General features: G+C 44.4%; 1 protein-coding gene across 1 annotated transcript in view; it reads left to right on the top strand.

Moving 5' to 3' along the window:
* Nucleotides 1-8886: 8886 nt before the first annotated feature.
* Nucleotides 8887-13953, top strand: part of COL6A1 (collagen type VI alpha 1 chain) — a 73912-nt gene continuing 68845 nt past the window's right edge. Inside the window, exons 1-2 of the mRNA XM_060232387.1 lie at nt 8887-9096; nt 12090-12219. Of these exons, the coding sequence (XP_060088370.1) occupies nt 8988-9096; nt 12090-12219 (239 nt within the window). The 5' untranslated portion in view covers nt 8887-8987. The remainder of the gene's footprint in view (nt 9097-12089; nt 12220-13953) is intronic.

Raw genomic sequence — 13953 nt, 5'->3', positions numbered from 1 at the left:
GTGCATTCTGGGAAATAATGCAAGTGTGCATTGGGAGCTTCCTGACCTCTTCTGGCAGGCCGCATCACAAGGTAGGAACTCGTCACGGAGAATGCATGTGAACAGGCAGGGGTGGAATTCTAGCAGGAGCTTATTTGCATATTAGGCCACACACCCTGATGTAGCCAATCCTCCAAGAGCTTTAAAAAAAGAGCCTTGTAAGCTCTACATCAAGGGTGTGTGGCCTAATATGCAAAGAAGCTCCTGCTAGGTTTCTACCCCTGTGAACAGGCAACCTCCTCTCTTATCCATTCACAGAATGGCACCTTCAGAAGACTTTGCTCAGATGGGTGAAGCTGTCCTGGCAGAGCCCAGTGGGAAAGGCAGTCCTGCAGGTCTGTAAGCCCTGGGCCGATAAGGTCTTTGTAGGCGTTGCAGTGCCTGCATTGGGATCCATTCAAAACCTGATGGCTGTACCAGTGGGACTGTGGGGACTTCTAATGTCAAGTGGGGGGACTACGGCCAGGATGTTGACCTCCGTCCTGGGAAGCTGTATGACTGTGTGCTTCTATGTACCCATGAAGTGGAAGCCAAGCACACCAATTCAGGGAGAGGCTCAGCTCCAGAAAGACCTCTGTGCCTTTCAGTCCCGCCCTGAGCCACATGTTTATGAGCTAAGTTTCCCCACCACCACACACATAAGACACCACTGCCAGGTTAGCTGTTGGAGACCTTGGATTTTATCCATACTCACACCTACAAAGTCACTGGGGGAAGTCACTTCCTCATAGAGCGGCTATTTCAAGCGTGAACGAAGAAGCATGAAGTGGGCTTCAGGCTAAAAAAGTAATAAATAACAAGACTCCATTGTGCAACAGAGATGCCTGCGCTGACCATTTTTATGCTTTCTGTAGCAGACCGGTCCTGCATCTGCTAGCTGGCCCTGACCCTGCCCAGCCCTTCCCGGTATACTGACCTGAAAGGGACGCTCCACTTTGCTGCCTCAGGGTATTCGCTGCCACCACTGGGCTCTGGTTAGGCAGGACATCCTCTTAACCTCCCTCTGGACTCGCTAAGAACCCTTCTCGGGGCTTCCTAGGGATCTTTTGGGCTCCCCTGGAGAGTTGGCAACCAGACACTACGCCATTTCTCTCCACCCTAGGGACTCCCCTAGCATTCCAAGTGGTTGGGGGAACTAGGTGGTACAGACTTTAAACAGACAAAATATTTATTTACAAGATATAACTACATACAGGCATTTTTAAAAAGTGAACAGAAGAAATAAATCAGCGTAGGGGAAAAAACGCTCCCCCTCTCTCTATTAAAATACTTGCCCTAACTGGATGACACGGAGGGCAAGCGCCTCACTTGGACTGTTGCAAGCCTGACCAGACCTTCTTGAGTCTGTCTGAACTCCAAAACTGAACTGCCAACTTTAACTGAGGGTTTCCCGTCCCAAATCTCCTATATAAAATGCCGTTCCCGCCCAGGAACTGGTCTATCCTCCTGCAGCATTCTGGGAAATTCTTCCGCTATGGGTTGATTTTATCATCACGTTGGGAATTTGGCATGGAAATATCCCACATCCAGAAAAGCTTCTGGAATTTGGTCCGTTCCCTGGCGATCAGACAGCAGCCATTCAAGTGGCATTATAGTGGTGCGGGTCCATGTTTAGCCATTCACATTACTAATGCAGCTTGACCACGAACCTACCATAAAGGTTGTTTCCAAGGGGTTTTTTAAAAGTTCGACATGAACATAAGTGGAGAAGCACACAAGCGCTGGGTTGGAGGGAAAAAAGCAAAAGATGTGCCGGAAGTGGCATGATGCAATCGCACATCTCTTCTGCTTGTATGCCACACCAGGGCATTCAAAGAGTCGCTGGAAACCCAACACAGATGCACCTCACAAGAAGCTACCAGGAACATCCTGGTGGCTATTTAACCTATCTGGTAGGTGTCTAGAGTGGGGTAAGGACGAGTGCACTTGGGAGCCAGATGTGCGCATGTGATCACACCTGTTTGATCTGGGTGTGAGGTGCGGTTAGGTCAGACCAAATCTCTAATGTGATCACACCCATAAATATGTCTCCTAATTCAGGAGAAGTTTAGGGGTGAGAAATTTGGTCCCATCATAAAAAGCATGATTCAGAGGCAATAACTCTGAATCTTCAAGTCCTTTGAGAGCCTCCTTACATTTCACTGTTATCATTATCATTGGCAGTTGGCAAGAGTCACAATCCTAATCCTTTAGGATCTCTTTTCACAGCGTTTCCAAGGATCAACTTTTCGTTAATTTAAATTTATTATCTGTATTTCCATCAGATATTCCTCAAAGCAGTTTACAACATCTTAAACACCTTAAATGTCCCCTTCCCGCTACCAGACTTTTAGCCTTCCTGTAGTGGTAAAGAGCGCTGGACTCTAATCTGGAAAATTGGGTTTGATTCCCCGCTTCTCCTCCACATGAAGTCAAGTGGGTGACCTTGGGTCAGTCACAGTTCAGAGCTCTCTCAGCCCCCAAAAAAACAAGTCTAGCTCGCCACCTAGTGGTACATAATGAAAAAAAAAAGAACTAAAAGCTGCCAGACCATCTTTGGATCTCTTGACTACATGACACACAATGTGATATAAACCATGCTAAAGACTGTTGATGAATCAGATAGATATAAGGCAATTTATATATCATATAGATATAATGTAATTTATATACTGTTAAGGAATCGGATAGATATAATGTAATTTATATATCTTAATTCTGATGCATTTCAGCTGTATTTTGTTTTAATTTTAAATTGTTTTGTTATTGTAAATTGTTTATAATGGAACCCGCATTCAGTCTGCTTTCAGAGAAGGCAGGACATAAAAAAAAATAACAACAACAACAACAACAATAATAATGCCATATGATAATTAATTAAGCCTTACTGTGGCTCTACCTCAGCTGTTGTGGGGTTTCAGAATGAACTTTAATCCTTAATCATTGTGTCACATGAAATTTAAAGCACTGCAGATCGATACTCCTTCTAAGCTGTGGAGTCTTGTGAGCAAAAATTCTACTTCTAGTGAGCTGCTGGCATTAAAGTTGTGAGCTACTGCAGAAATTAGTGTGCTCTGGGGCCATTTTTCCTGAGCTAAGACAAAAACGTTTGAGCTGGAGGTTAAAAAAACCTGTGAGCTAGCTCACACTAATTCAGCTTAGAGGGAACACTGCGGGAGATGTGACTGGCAACCATGATGTCAAGGTCCGACTTCAATGTCATGCTGGCAAGGATCTTGCCTGCCTGGCTGAGCATGTGCTCAGCATCTTGTTTACCCAAAGCTGCTACCTGTGCTGAGTAGCTGTGCCCCTCCACATATAACTGCCTCAATGTGTGCCAAGTGCCAAGGCTGGTTTCATGGCTGGCGGGTGGGAGTAGGCCAAGTAGGTGGCTGTCTAGGGTGCCACTTGGTCTATGGGTACTGCCAGGCACACCCTCTCCCCACACACAGTATGTGTGCTCCTTGGAGCCAGCCTTCCCCAACAGAAAGCAGGTTCCTTGGAGCACAGACACTGCCCGGCCAGTTTCATGTTCCCTGGGTCTATAGCATAGACATGGTAAACATGAAAGCGGACAGTGCCTGTGCACTGTGCAGGTGCCGCCCCCAACTCCAGCCAATCTTCCCAGGCTTTGGGAAAACCGAGCGGGTTCAGCAGAGCACCCAAGCACCAAGTGTACTTGGAGGCTGGCTCTGAGCACACCTGCTGCCGCTCCAACATTGAGACTCAGGAAGCCTGGGTGATGTAGGGGAGAGGCATGGCAGTTGCTGCTGTGCCTCCCCCCCCCAGATGTTGGGGGCAGGGGTTGGAGCTCTGCCTTGGGCCGCAAAACCCTCAGCACTGGGCTTGGCTGGTTTCACCAGCATTGCCTTCCCCGATGAGAAGTAACAGACCTGGAGTAACTCCCAAGGTCTTCTGTACACCAATGTCAAAGGAGGTTGATGACAACATTGAAAGCCAACAAACATGCAGCATGGTGGGGGTGGGTGCCGTCAAGTCACAACTGAGGTGTGACTTGATGGCACCCACAAATGGGGTGTGAACTGGCAGAGACTGACCAAGAGAGAGATCTTGGGGTCGTGGTAGATAACTCACTGAAAATGTCGAGACAGTGTGCAATTGCAATAAAAAAGGCCAACGCCATGCTGGGAATTATTAAGAAGGGAATTGCTAACAAATCAGCCAGTATCATAATGCCCCTGTATAAATCGATGATGTGGTCTCATTTGGAATACTGTGTACAATTCTGGTCACCGCACCTCAAAAAAGATATTATAGCATTGGAAAAAGTGCAGAAAAGGGCAACTAAGCATATGGAGCAGAGGTCTATGAGTGGCTATTAGCCATATCTTATTGTTGGAACTCTCTGGGGCAGTGATGCTCTGTATTCTTGTGCTTGGGGAGGGGTGCACAGTGGAAGGACTTCTAGCCCTACTGGTGGACCTCTTTTTTTTTTAATTAATCAGATTTTTATTAACAGATTTTCAGTTTACAATAAACACTGTAATCTATCACCTCAAATAATGCAGCCATAGTGAGGATATAATAAACAATTAAAAAAAACACAAGAGAAAGAAAGAGTAATCCATAAAATAGAGAACCAAGGAGTAGTTATACAATTATACTGAAGACCATCCAGTGAAAATACATTCTATTGACTGATTCTACAGTAGGAATGTACAAACAACTGTCCCAATATTCTATTAAGAAATCCAGTTAATCAAACTCAACTAATTAGAGCTCACAGTTTTTGTATTCAGACCAAAGGAGAGAAAATTAGCCCAGAACATAGAGCATATTATGATAAAAACGGATTTTGGGGACAATATTATGTTTGGTGAGATATTCTACTATTTGGAACCAGAACACAGTAAATTTTTCTTGAGTATGTTCTGTCAGAGCATCAGCACTATAAATTGAGATTTTACTTAGTAGGAAATAATCCCACAGTCGGGTTCTCCAAGCATGTATTGAAGACAGAGCCTTGTCTTTCTAGCTGGTGGACCTCTTGACGGCACTTGGGTTTTTTGGCCACTGTGTGACACAGAGTGCTGGACTGGATGGGCCATTGGCCTGATCCAACATGGCTTCTCTTATGTTCTTATGACTTATGGCAAGCCCGTAGAGTTTTCGAGGCAAGAAATGTTCAGAGGTGGTTTGCTATGGCCTGCCTCTGTGTAGCAACCCGGGACTCCCTTGGTGGTCTCCCATCCAAATACTAACCAGGACCGATCCTATTGAGCTTCTGAGATCTGACAAGAGCTGGCTAGCTGGGGCCATCCAGTTTGGGGCACATCCACCTTAGAACTGTGTAATTGGCTGTTGGTTCGATGTGCATAAATAAAGGGGAAAGCAAAATGTTTTGTATTCTTGGACCACAGGAATTATACAAACTCAGCAGATATTATTTTACCAGCTTGAAGATCACGCTATGCCCTCCTTTACATATTAGCAACCCCTATGCATATGAGGCCACACACCCCTGATGCAGCCAATCCTCCAGGAGGTAAAGGGCTCTTAGTACAGGGCCTACTGTAAGCTGCAAGAGGATTGGGTACAGCAGGCATGTGTGGCCTAATATGCAAAGGAGTTCCTGCTACAAGAAAAAGCCCTGGCGCTCTCCAAGCAAAGACCTTTTGGTTCAAGTCCAACTTGGAATCTTTTACAGGCAGGACTGCTGAAGAGGAGAGATTGTGTTCTGAAATGCACAGCATTAACTACATCTCCCATTTGTTAGGCTTGCTTACTTCAAGTTGGAAATTTCTAGTGATTTGTGAGTAAAGCCTGAAGAGGGCAGAGATTGGCAAAGGGTTCATCAGGCATGTGGTTCCCTAGTATCCACCTTCCAAAGCTTCTCCAGGGGAACTGATCTCTGGAATAATTACAGGAGATTTCCAGGTCCCACCTGGAGGTTGGCAACCCTACTCATTGCACGCCCAGATTCTATGGAATTACGTACAGTAAGCTGTATTAGAAGAACTCATCATAATCAGTTCAATTACGTTCCTGTGTGAACTCCCAAATGCTGACATAATTCTGCACCACGTATATCATAAGGTCAGGTGTCATTGAGAGAACGCTTTCCTAGAAGTAAGCCTTGTTGAATAGACTTCAGTACAATTCTGAGTAGACCTGCTTAGACCCTCATTCTAAATTCTAAGCAGACAGGTCTAATTATCCATCTTTATTTGGGATATCTCCCAAGAAGGGACAATGATTGGTTGGGTGGGTGTGTTAAAAAAAAAATATTTCCATGCCCAAAACACGAGCGTCAAGCGCTGATATTTCCCAATAACAGAGTCCTTTTGTTTTGAATCAAAAGATAGGTTTATTGTAAGAAACTCAGGAGTTTTGCCAAGGACACAAGCCTTGGGAGTAATGGAATCCCAACAGTTACACAGTTGCTATACAGGATATCATCAAAGGTTACATTACAGATGCATACTTGAGTCACAGGTTCAAAGGTTACTAAGCAACTATCTATTTTACTATTAAGGAATCTTAGACTATTGAAAACATCAAACCTTCTCACATTTCTCTGTGAAGAGATAAGGGTTGCTGTGTGAAAGGGGGGGAGGTGGCTTTGAGGTACCAGCGGCCAGCCTTTAGTATAAACATCCCAGGGCCAGATGTCTTCGCTACGTGCCCTCTGGGTTGTAAATAATGGGGGAGAGCTGATGACATGCTCTCTACATAGCAAAATGCAATCCAGAAATTAGCACGCTTGACAACGAGCAAGCGCGCTTGACAACAAGCTGGTGTACTGATGCAAGGTGGCAAGGAAAGAGCATCTCTGGAATAATGCATTAATTGTTGATGTAGTTCTAATCAGAGCTTTTTTTTTTAGAAAAAGCCCAGTGGGAGCTCATTTGCATATTAGGCCACACCCCCTGACATCGCCATTGCTTCACACAAGGCTTTTTTGTATAAAAAGCCCAGCAGGAACTGATTTGCATATTAGGTCACACACCCCTGATGCCAAGTCAGCCAGAAGTGTTTTCCTGTGCGTTCCTGCTCAAAAAAAGCCCTGGTTCTAATGAACTACCTAAAGATGCCAGCCTCCAGGTGGGACCTGGGGATCCCTCAGAATTACAGCTCATCTCAAGGTCAATATAGAGGTCAATTCTCCCGGAGAAAATGGCTGCTTTGGAGGTTGGACTCCATGGTATTGAACCGTTGGGATCCCTGTCCTCCCTAGGTTCCATCCCCAAATCTCCAGGAGTTTTGTAACCCAGATCTGGCAACCCTACCTTTTACCTCATCCCCTACTGGGGGGGGGGGGACCTCTGCAATTCAATTCCATAGAAAAATATACTCCTGCATATAACTGTGTTTGCTTGTGGATGTTTTATGATTTAAAAGTAAATTGCAATTTCCATTTCCAAGCACTCTTATATGATAAGAGGCCCAGAAAGAGATAAGAGGCCCAGAACGAGGCTTGCTAGTTCCTAACAAAATGTGAATTAAACTTTCCCCAAACTTGGGGGGGTGGGGTAATGAAAAAGTAAGATTACATTTTCCCCCTTCTCGTTGATTGTCTTCTCTGCATCCCTATCAAGTTCTTGCGGCACCGCTGTAGTGTCTGATGTTCAATACAATATCAAGGAACCTCACTCAAGAGCATGCTCACACTGCACTAAAGAATGTGCTTTGCAACTGGATTTTTGCTATTCTTACACAGTAAAAAATCCACTGGCAACACACCTTATTTTGTACAATGTCAACGCACCCCCAGGAATGGGCATTGCTTATATTTTTAATATTAGGCTTTTTAAATATATTAGACTTTTTAAATATATTTACATGCTTTTTAAATATAAAACTGCTTCAGACTTAATCAATGCATTTGACACAAAAGTCCACACTGACAACCATAAGATACAATTAAACCCTGCAAGACACAGCTAAACAGTGTTCCCTCTAAGCTGAGTTAGCGTGAGCTAGCTCACAGATTTTTTAGCCTCCAGCTTACAATTTTTTTTCTTAGCTCAGGAAGGATGACCCCAGAGCACACTAATTTATGCAGTAGCTCGCAACTTTAATTTATGTTACGTGTTATAAAATAAGTTAGTCCCGGATAGGAAAAACTTCTGGGAAAGAAATGCCCTCATTTTGACCCAGGCAGGCTTATTAGCAATATAATAATTAATAGACATTCTCACATTCTGACATGTTACTGTTTTATTGGCTTCCCACACTAATGCAACCCAGATCAAAGGTTTTCTGAATTTGTTAAGAACATAAGAGAAGCCATGTTGGATCAGGCCAACGGCCCATCCAGTCCAACACTCTGTGTCACACAGTGGCCAAAACCCTCCAAGTGCTATCAGGAGGTCCACCACTTAATTTTACTATTCTGCTATTGGGTTCTAACTTTGTACCACTTTGCATTCTAAAACCCACCAGCTATATGTAACTGCTTACTGTACCTCATTCCTCGTCTGAAGAAGTGCGCTTGCACACACGAAAGCTTCCGTTCTGAGTAAAAGTTTGTTAGTCTTAAAGGTACTACCGGACTCCAACTTTCATGCCAGTAGCTCACAAAGTAGAATTTTTGCTCACAAGACTCTGCAGCTTAGAGGGAACATTGCAATTAAAAACGAAATTTGGGAGGGGGACTCCGTCTTCCTTTGGTCCCTCAGCCCATCTCCAGTCTCCAGAAGCCTCCGAGGAGCCGCGGGGCGCAGGTCGAGCGAGGCCTTTTCCGCCCGGCCAGCCGGTTCCATGAGTCACCAGCAGGGGCTGCTGTTCAGCTGCAGGCGGCCCTGAGTCCCCTCCCTTTGCGCAGAGTGAGCTCCAGCGGCAGCCGCCCTCCCGCCTCCTCCTCTGCCTTCTTCTCTTCTCTCGCTTCGCTCCTCGGTTAACTCAGGGACAGACTCGGGAAACTTCACCCATTGCCCGCCAGGCAAGGGGGTCGCCGCCTGCTCGCCCTTCTCCCTGCTGTCGATGGTCCTTCCAGCCCGGGCACCATGAAGCCAGCCTACCTGTGGATCCCTTTCGTGCTCCAGAGCTGCTTTCTCGTGAGAAGGCTCCTCGCCCAAGGGACAGACCTCTCCACGAATGGCATCGCTTTCAGAGGTAAGGAAGGAGAACGAAGTTGGAGTCCAGTGGCGCCTTTAAGGCCAACCAAGTTTTATTCAGAATGTCAGATTTCCTGGGGCTGTAAGTAAGCACCCTTCATCAGACGAGGAATCCGGCACAGTGAGCAGAGCTACATATAGCTGGTAGACAGTGGTTTCGAGTGCAGAATGATACAAATTTTAAAATCCAGTGTCAGAATAGTAAAATTAACAAATTGAGCAAACCTTTGGTCTGGGTAACATGAGTGTGAGAAACCAATCAAACATGTCAAAATGTGAGAATGTCTGTTAATCACTCTATTGTTATAAGCCTGGGCATTTCCTTCTCAGACGTTTTCCCATCCAATTTACCTTTTAACATGTAACATATAGTTTGCCATTAGAAGAAAAAGGAAGGGTTGCGTTTGTGTGCTGGGAGGATCACTTCTTCCTGTACTATCTTTCCTGTACTGTTTTGTTGCTGTTTCAACAAAGGAGAAGATAAGGTTGCCAACTCCTGGTTGGGAGATTCCTGGAGATTTGGAGGAACAGCCAGGGGGTGGGGACAGGGTTTGGGGAGGGACCTCAACAAGGTACAATGCCATGGACCCCACTTTCCAAAGCAGCCGTCTTTAGTTTGGAGATGAGTTGTAGCTTTGGGAGATTTCCAGGCCCCACCTGGAGGCTAGCGTCTCTACAGCCAACATGCAGATTTTTTTTTAGGGGTGGGAGTTAATTCTGTCCCCAGCATGTATTATAAACTGGGGTTGCAGATTTTAAAATAATGGGTGAGCAGTGTTCTCCAATACAGTGTGAATGTCTTCTTAGATTTGTACAGAGGTATTTCGAAAGAGCTAATTTTTCTTTCACTTTTGGGTAAAACAATCTTTTGAACAATTACTGAGAATAAGTTGAGCGCCACTCTCTGAGGGGATTTCACTGCCAAATAATGTCAAGTTTGCAATGAGCTGTGGAGAGAGAAAATAAACAGGCAATCTCACATTTAAAATGTCCTGACAATATCGAAATACTACCCTGCTTTTCAACTAGATCATTAAGGCAAAAAGAGAGATAAGGAGATGTGCTTCCATTCCATTTTAATGTTCAATTTGACACCCTAAGGAGTTGTTAGAAGACGACTTAGATATACATTGATGTCACTCCCATTTAACTGTTTATATTGGAAAGTGCGCCTGGTGACAACATTTTGCCTCTGAATCTTCGAACTGTTTCTTTCTCTAAAAGGAAAGTTCTCAGTCAGAGTGTTGAGACTAAAGCATGACGTTCAGTTCTCCTGTATAAGGAGTGGAGTTTGGGTCTCCCTTTATGGCTTTGCCATAGTATGTGGATCTGTCTCTCTGAGGGGACTTCTGCCTAAAAGCTTACATAGCCTCCCTCCACTGTGCACAAATTCCAGATGCCCCAATGGTATCATAGATTTTCCCCCAGGGTATGGATCAAGGGTATAGAAGCTGCGTGCTCAGGCCTGCAAATGTGTGGCAGTTGTGTGTGGTGAGGTGGAAGGGTGCACACACAAGTATCTGGACAGGTCCGTCATACACCCAGGGCAGGTGACAGCTTCTCATATTGTCTAGGCCATACGTGAGACTCCTCCATTAATGTAACAATTTGGGATGTGGGGTAGTTCTAAAAACCATCTCCTTGCACGGAAGGCCTGAACTCAGAGAATTACTTTTTCTTGCCCTGTGAGACTTCGATAAGCTCTCTTGTCCTTGAAGAACGGATCCCCCAATTTGTATCAAAAGTCTACTTTTGAAAAATTTTGGTAGATGTGGTATTGTGGGGGAAGGCAGGAAACAAGATCCAAAGACCTGCCAGAAGTGAACAGCTGGTCATGAGGTTCTCTGAATTGTGGCCTGCCTTCTTTCAGAAGAAGTAGAAGAAGAAAGGGCCTTGTAGAGTCGTCAACCTCTGGGTGGGGCCTGGAGACCTCTCCAGATCAGCTCCCCTGTAGAAAATGGCAGCTTTGGAGTGTGGACTCTATGGCATTGTACCCTACTGAAGTCCCTCCCCTGTCCAAACTCTGCCTTCTCCAGGCTCTACCCCCATATCTCTAGGAATTTGGCAACCCTACATCCTTCAGTGTTCAAAGTGTATCACATATTTTATCTGGTTGTTTTCCTTTCCTCAGGGATCATTTAATAGAAAAAGAAGTGCTGGAGCTCATTAGCACAACTCATTTGCATACCCTCAATATCACCAAAGGTGTACTAAATTATATCAGCTCAGCATCTAATTCAAGAAATGCTTCTTGAATTATAATTGTTGTCATAATAAAACCTTACTCCCATCATACTTTTAAAATGACTTTCTGTTATTTGACCACAGTAGCATGATGAAGATTTCTATCTGTCTGCTTTATATGTTTTGGTTATTTTCTCATTTTTTGTGGGAGGGGTAATCAGGGCTTTTTTTCCGCAGGAACACACAGGAACGCAGTTCCGGCTGGCTTGCTGTCAGGGGGTGTGGCCTAAGATGTAAATGAATTCCTGCTAGACTTTTTTTACAAAAAGACTTATGTGAAGCAATGATGACATCAGGAGGTGTGGCCTAATATGCAAATGAGTTCCCACTGGGCTTTTTCTACCAAAAAAGCCCTGGGGAAAAGTTTGTCAAATCTAAGAGTTCAGCAGAATTCTCATGGGGAGGGGTGGTGGGGAGGGCGTTGAACAGTGGAACCTAGAAGCAAGTATTTGAGAGGGTGGTAAAAATGAAAGAGTGCAATAAAATTTAGAGCTCTGCTCCTGTGAGCTCCTGCCCAAAATGAGGTCTCCTTTCCTTACCACCAACTGGTCAGGGAGGTCACTTTTGTGGCTTGCATAAGGCCTCTTAATAAGAATCTGACAGAGGCCAGGTTCAGGCAGGGGTCTTCATTGAATCTCTGGTAGACCAGCAGTCTTGAGTAGTTCCGCCTTCCAAAACACTGAGTTAAGCTTCACCAGAACACGGAACCGTTCGTTTAAAGCTACCTCTTTTTTTTATTTTGAACAGATTGCCCCGTGGATTTGTTTTTTGTCCTGGATACCTCTGAAAGTGTTGCCTTGAGGGAAAAGCCATTCGGAGCCTTGGTCGACAAGATCACAGCTTTCACCAACCTTTTCATTGATAGATTAACTGAGAGGTAATGTTTTGGTTATCCGTAGATTTTCTGCACTGGAAGACGGTGTAGTAACAATATCCAAATCTGGGAATCTGATTTGTTTTGCTTCCGATGGTCAAGCAATATTGACAGTATTCATATAAAATCTTTTACAAAGTTTGCAAACTGAATGTATAAATATCTGTTTTACATGTGTGTGATATTTCCCTACCATTGCTTAGACTTCATATAGGGGTGTTCTATACTCTTACCATCTAAATAGCAAGTATGCTAGGATGCCTTCTCTAAACATTTCATTTCTTGAGACTCCTTTAAGAAGAAAAGTGAGCTTTTTAAAATGCCACTTAGGGTTGAACTTATCTTTCTGCAAACTCTGGTCCTGTATGTTTAACGTTAGCCAGAAGCATCAAAATGGAGCTCATGAAGTATTTCTTTCCCCAGCATGGAAATAAGCAGTCAGCAAAGCTCCATTTGCTAATTCTGAGAGTGTCTGGCTGCTCTTAAGGTCTCTGAAACCAGAACAGGAAAGAATGGGGGGATGTAGCAAGTAGTAGAAATAAACGGGAGGATCCATAAGGACTTGTGGGGGACATCTTATTTTTCTGCTGTATCCCCCTTGCCACATTATTTTCTATTTCCCTCTCCCTCACAGTCCCCACAGTCCTCTTTCCTTTTGTCCTTCTCCTCTTCCCTGCCACCCACCCATTCACCAAACTACCTACCTACCTTCAACTGCCCCTCCCCATCTGCAGGTTTCCAACTTTCCATCTCTCCCACCCACCCACCCAATTGCCTTTTATATTTTTTCCCCTTCAGGTTCTCTTTCTCTTCTCTTTTACCTGCTTCCTTTCCTTCTTTTGCCCATTTTGGTCTCTCTCTGTCCCCCTCCCTGCATTTAACTGGCCAAAGCTTAGAAAGCTTCACTTTATTGTTTTGGTTGCCTAGCAACTCACAAAATGGCTACAGAGATCTCAGAACATAGGAAATCTCAGTAGGCATTCATCCTTTTAAACAGGGCTTTTTTTGTAGCAGGAGATCCTTTGCATATTAGGCCACACCCCTCTTATGTGGCCAATCCTTCAAGAGCTTACAGGGCTGTTATTACAGGGCCTACTGTAAGCTCTTGGAGAACTGGCTACATAAGGTGTGTGTGGCCTAATATGCAAAGAAGTTCCTGCTACAAAACAAGCCCTGCTTTTAAAGCAACAGACCTTGCTTCTATAGGGGGATTAACACACACACACCCTTTTAATTTCAGAGTTTTTAGAAAACTTGGGAGTTCCTTCAGATAGTAGAAAATCCCCACTGTCCCACTGTGTGGATTTCAAAAGTAGCTATAATGATAACATGTACTGGGTGTATTGTTTGTACTATTTATTTACCTAATAAGTGCTGCCTTGTTTCCACAGCACATGACCAAAACATACCTCTAAATGCACCTAAAAATGCCTTGCTTGCCACTCAACATATGCCTTACTCTTGTACAGGAATAATCAAAGTTTCTAAGGTTGCCAGCTTTCTATACTGGTCCAGTTCCTGTTCATCTACAGCAGCTTGGCATGCAGAAATTTTGTTGAGTGTAACCTTTTTTTTTTTTTTTTTGGCATGGTAATGAAAAAAACGTTTTGGGCCATTTCTGCAGTTAAAACCAGGAAGTCCGTAAACCCAATAGGTGGCAAGCATGCAGTCGCCAGGCCCAGTCCAAAGAAAATTAGTTCTGCTTAAGTAGGGTGCAGTGAAATCAGTGAAATTGAA

This window comes from Heteronotia binoei, chromosome 1 (assembly GCF_032191835.1).
Source record: "Heteronotia binoei isolate CCM8104 ecotype False Entrance Well chromosome 1, APGP_CSIRO_Hbin_v1, whole genome shotgun sequence".
Classification (NCBI taxonomy): domain Eukaryota; kingdom Metazoa; phylum Chordata; class Lepidosauria; order Squamata; family Gekkonidae; genus Heteronotia; species Heteronotia binoei.
This window is presented reverse-complemented; position numbering and strand designations above follow the sequence as displayed.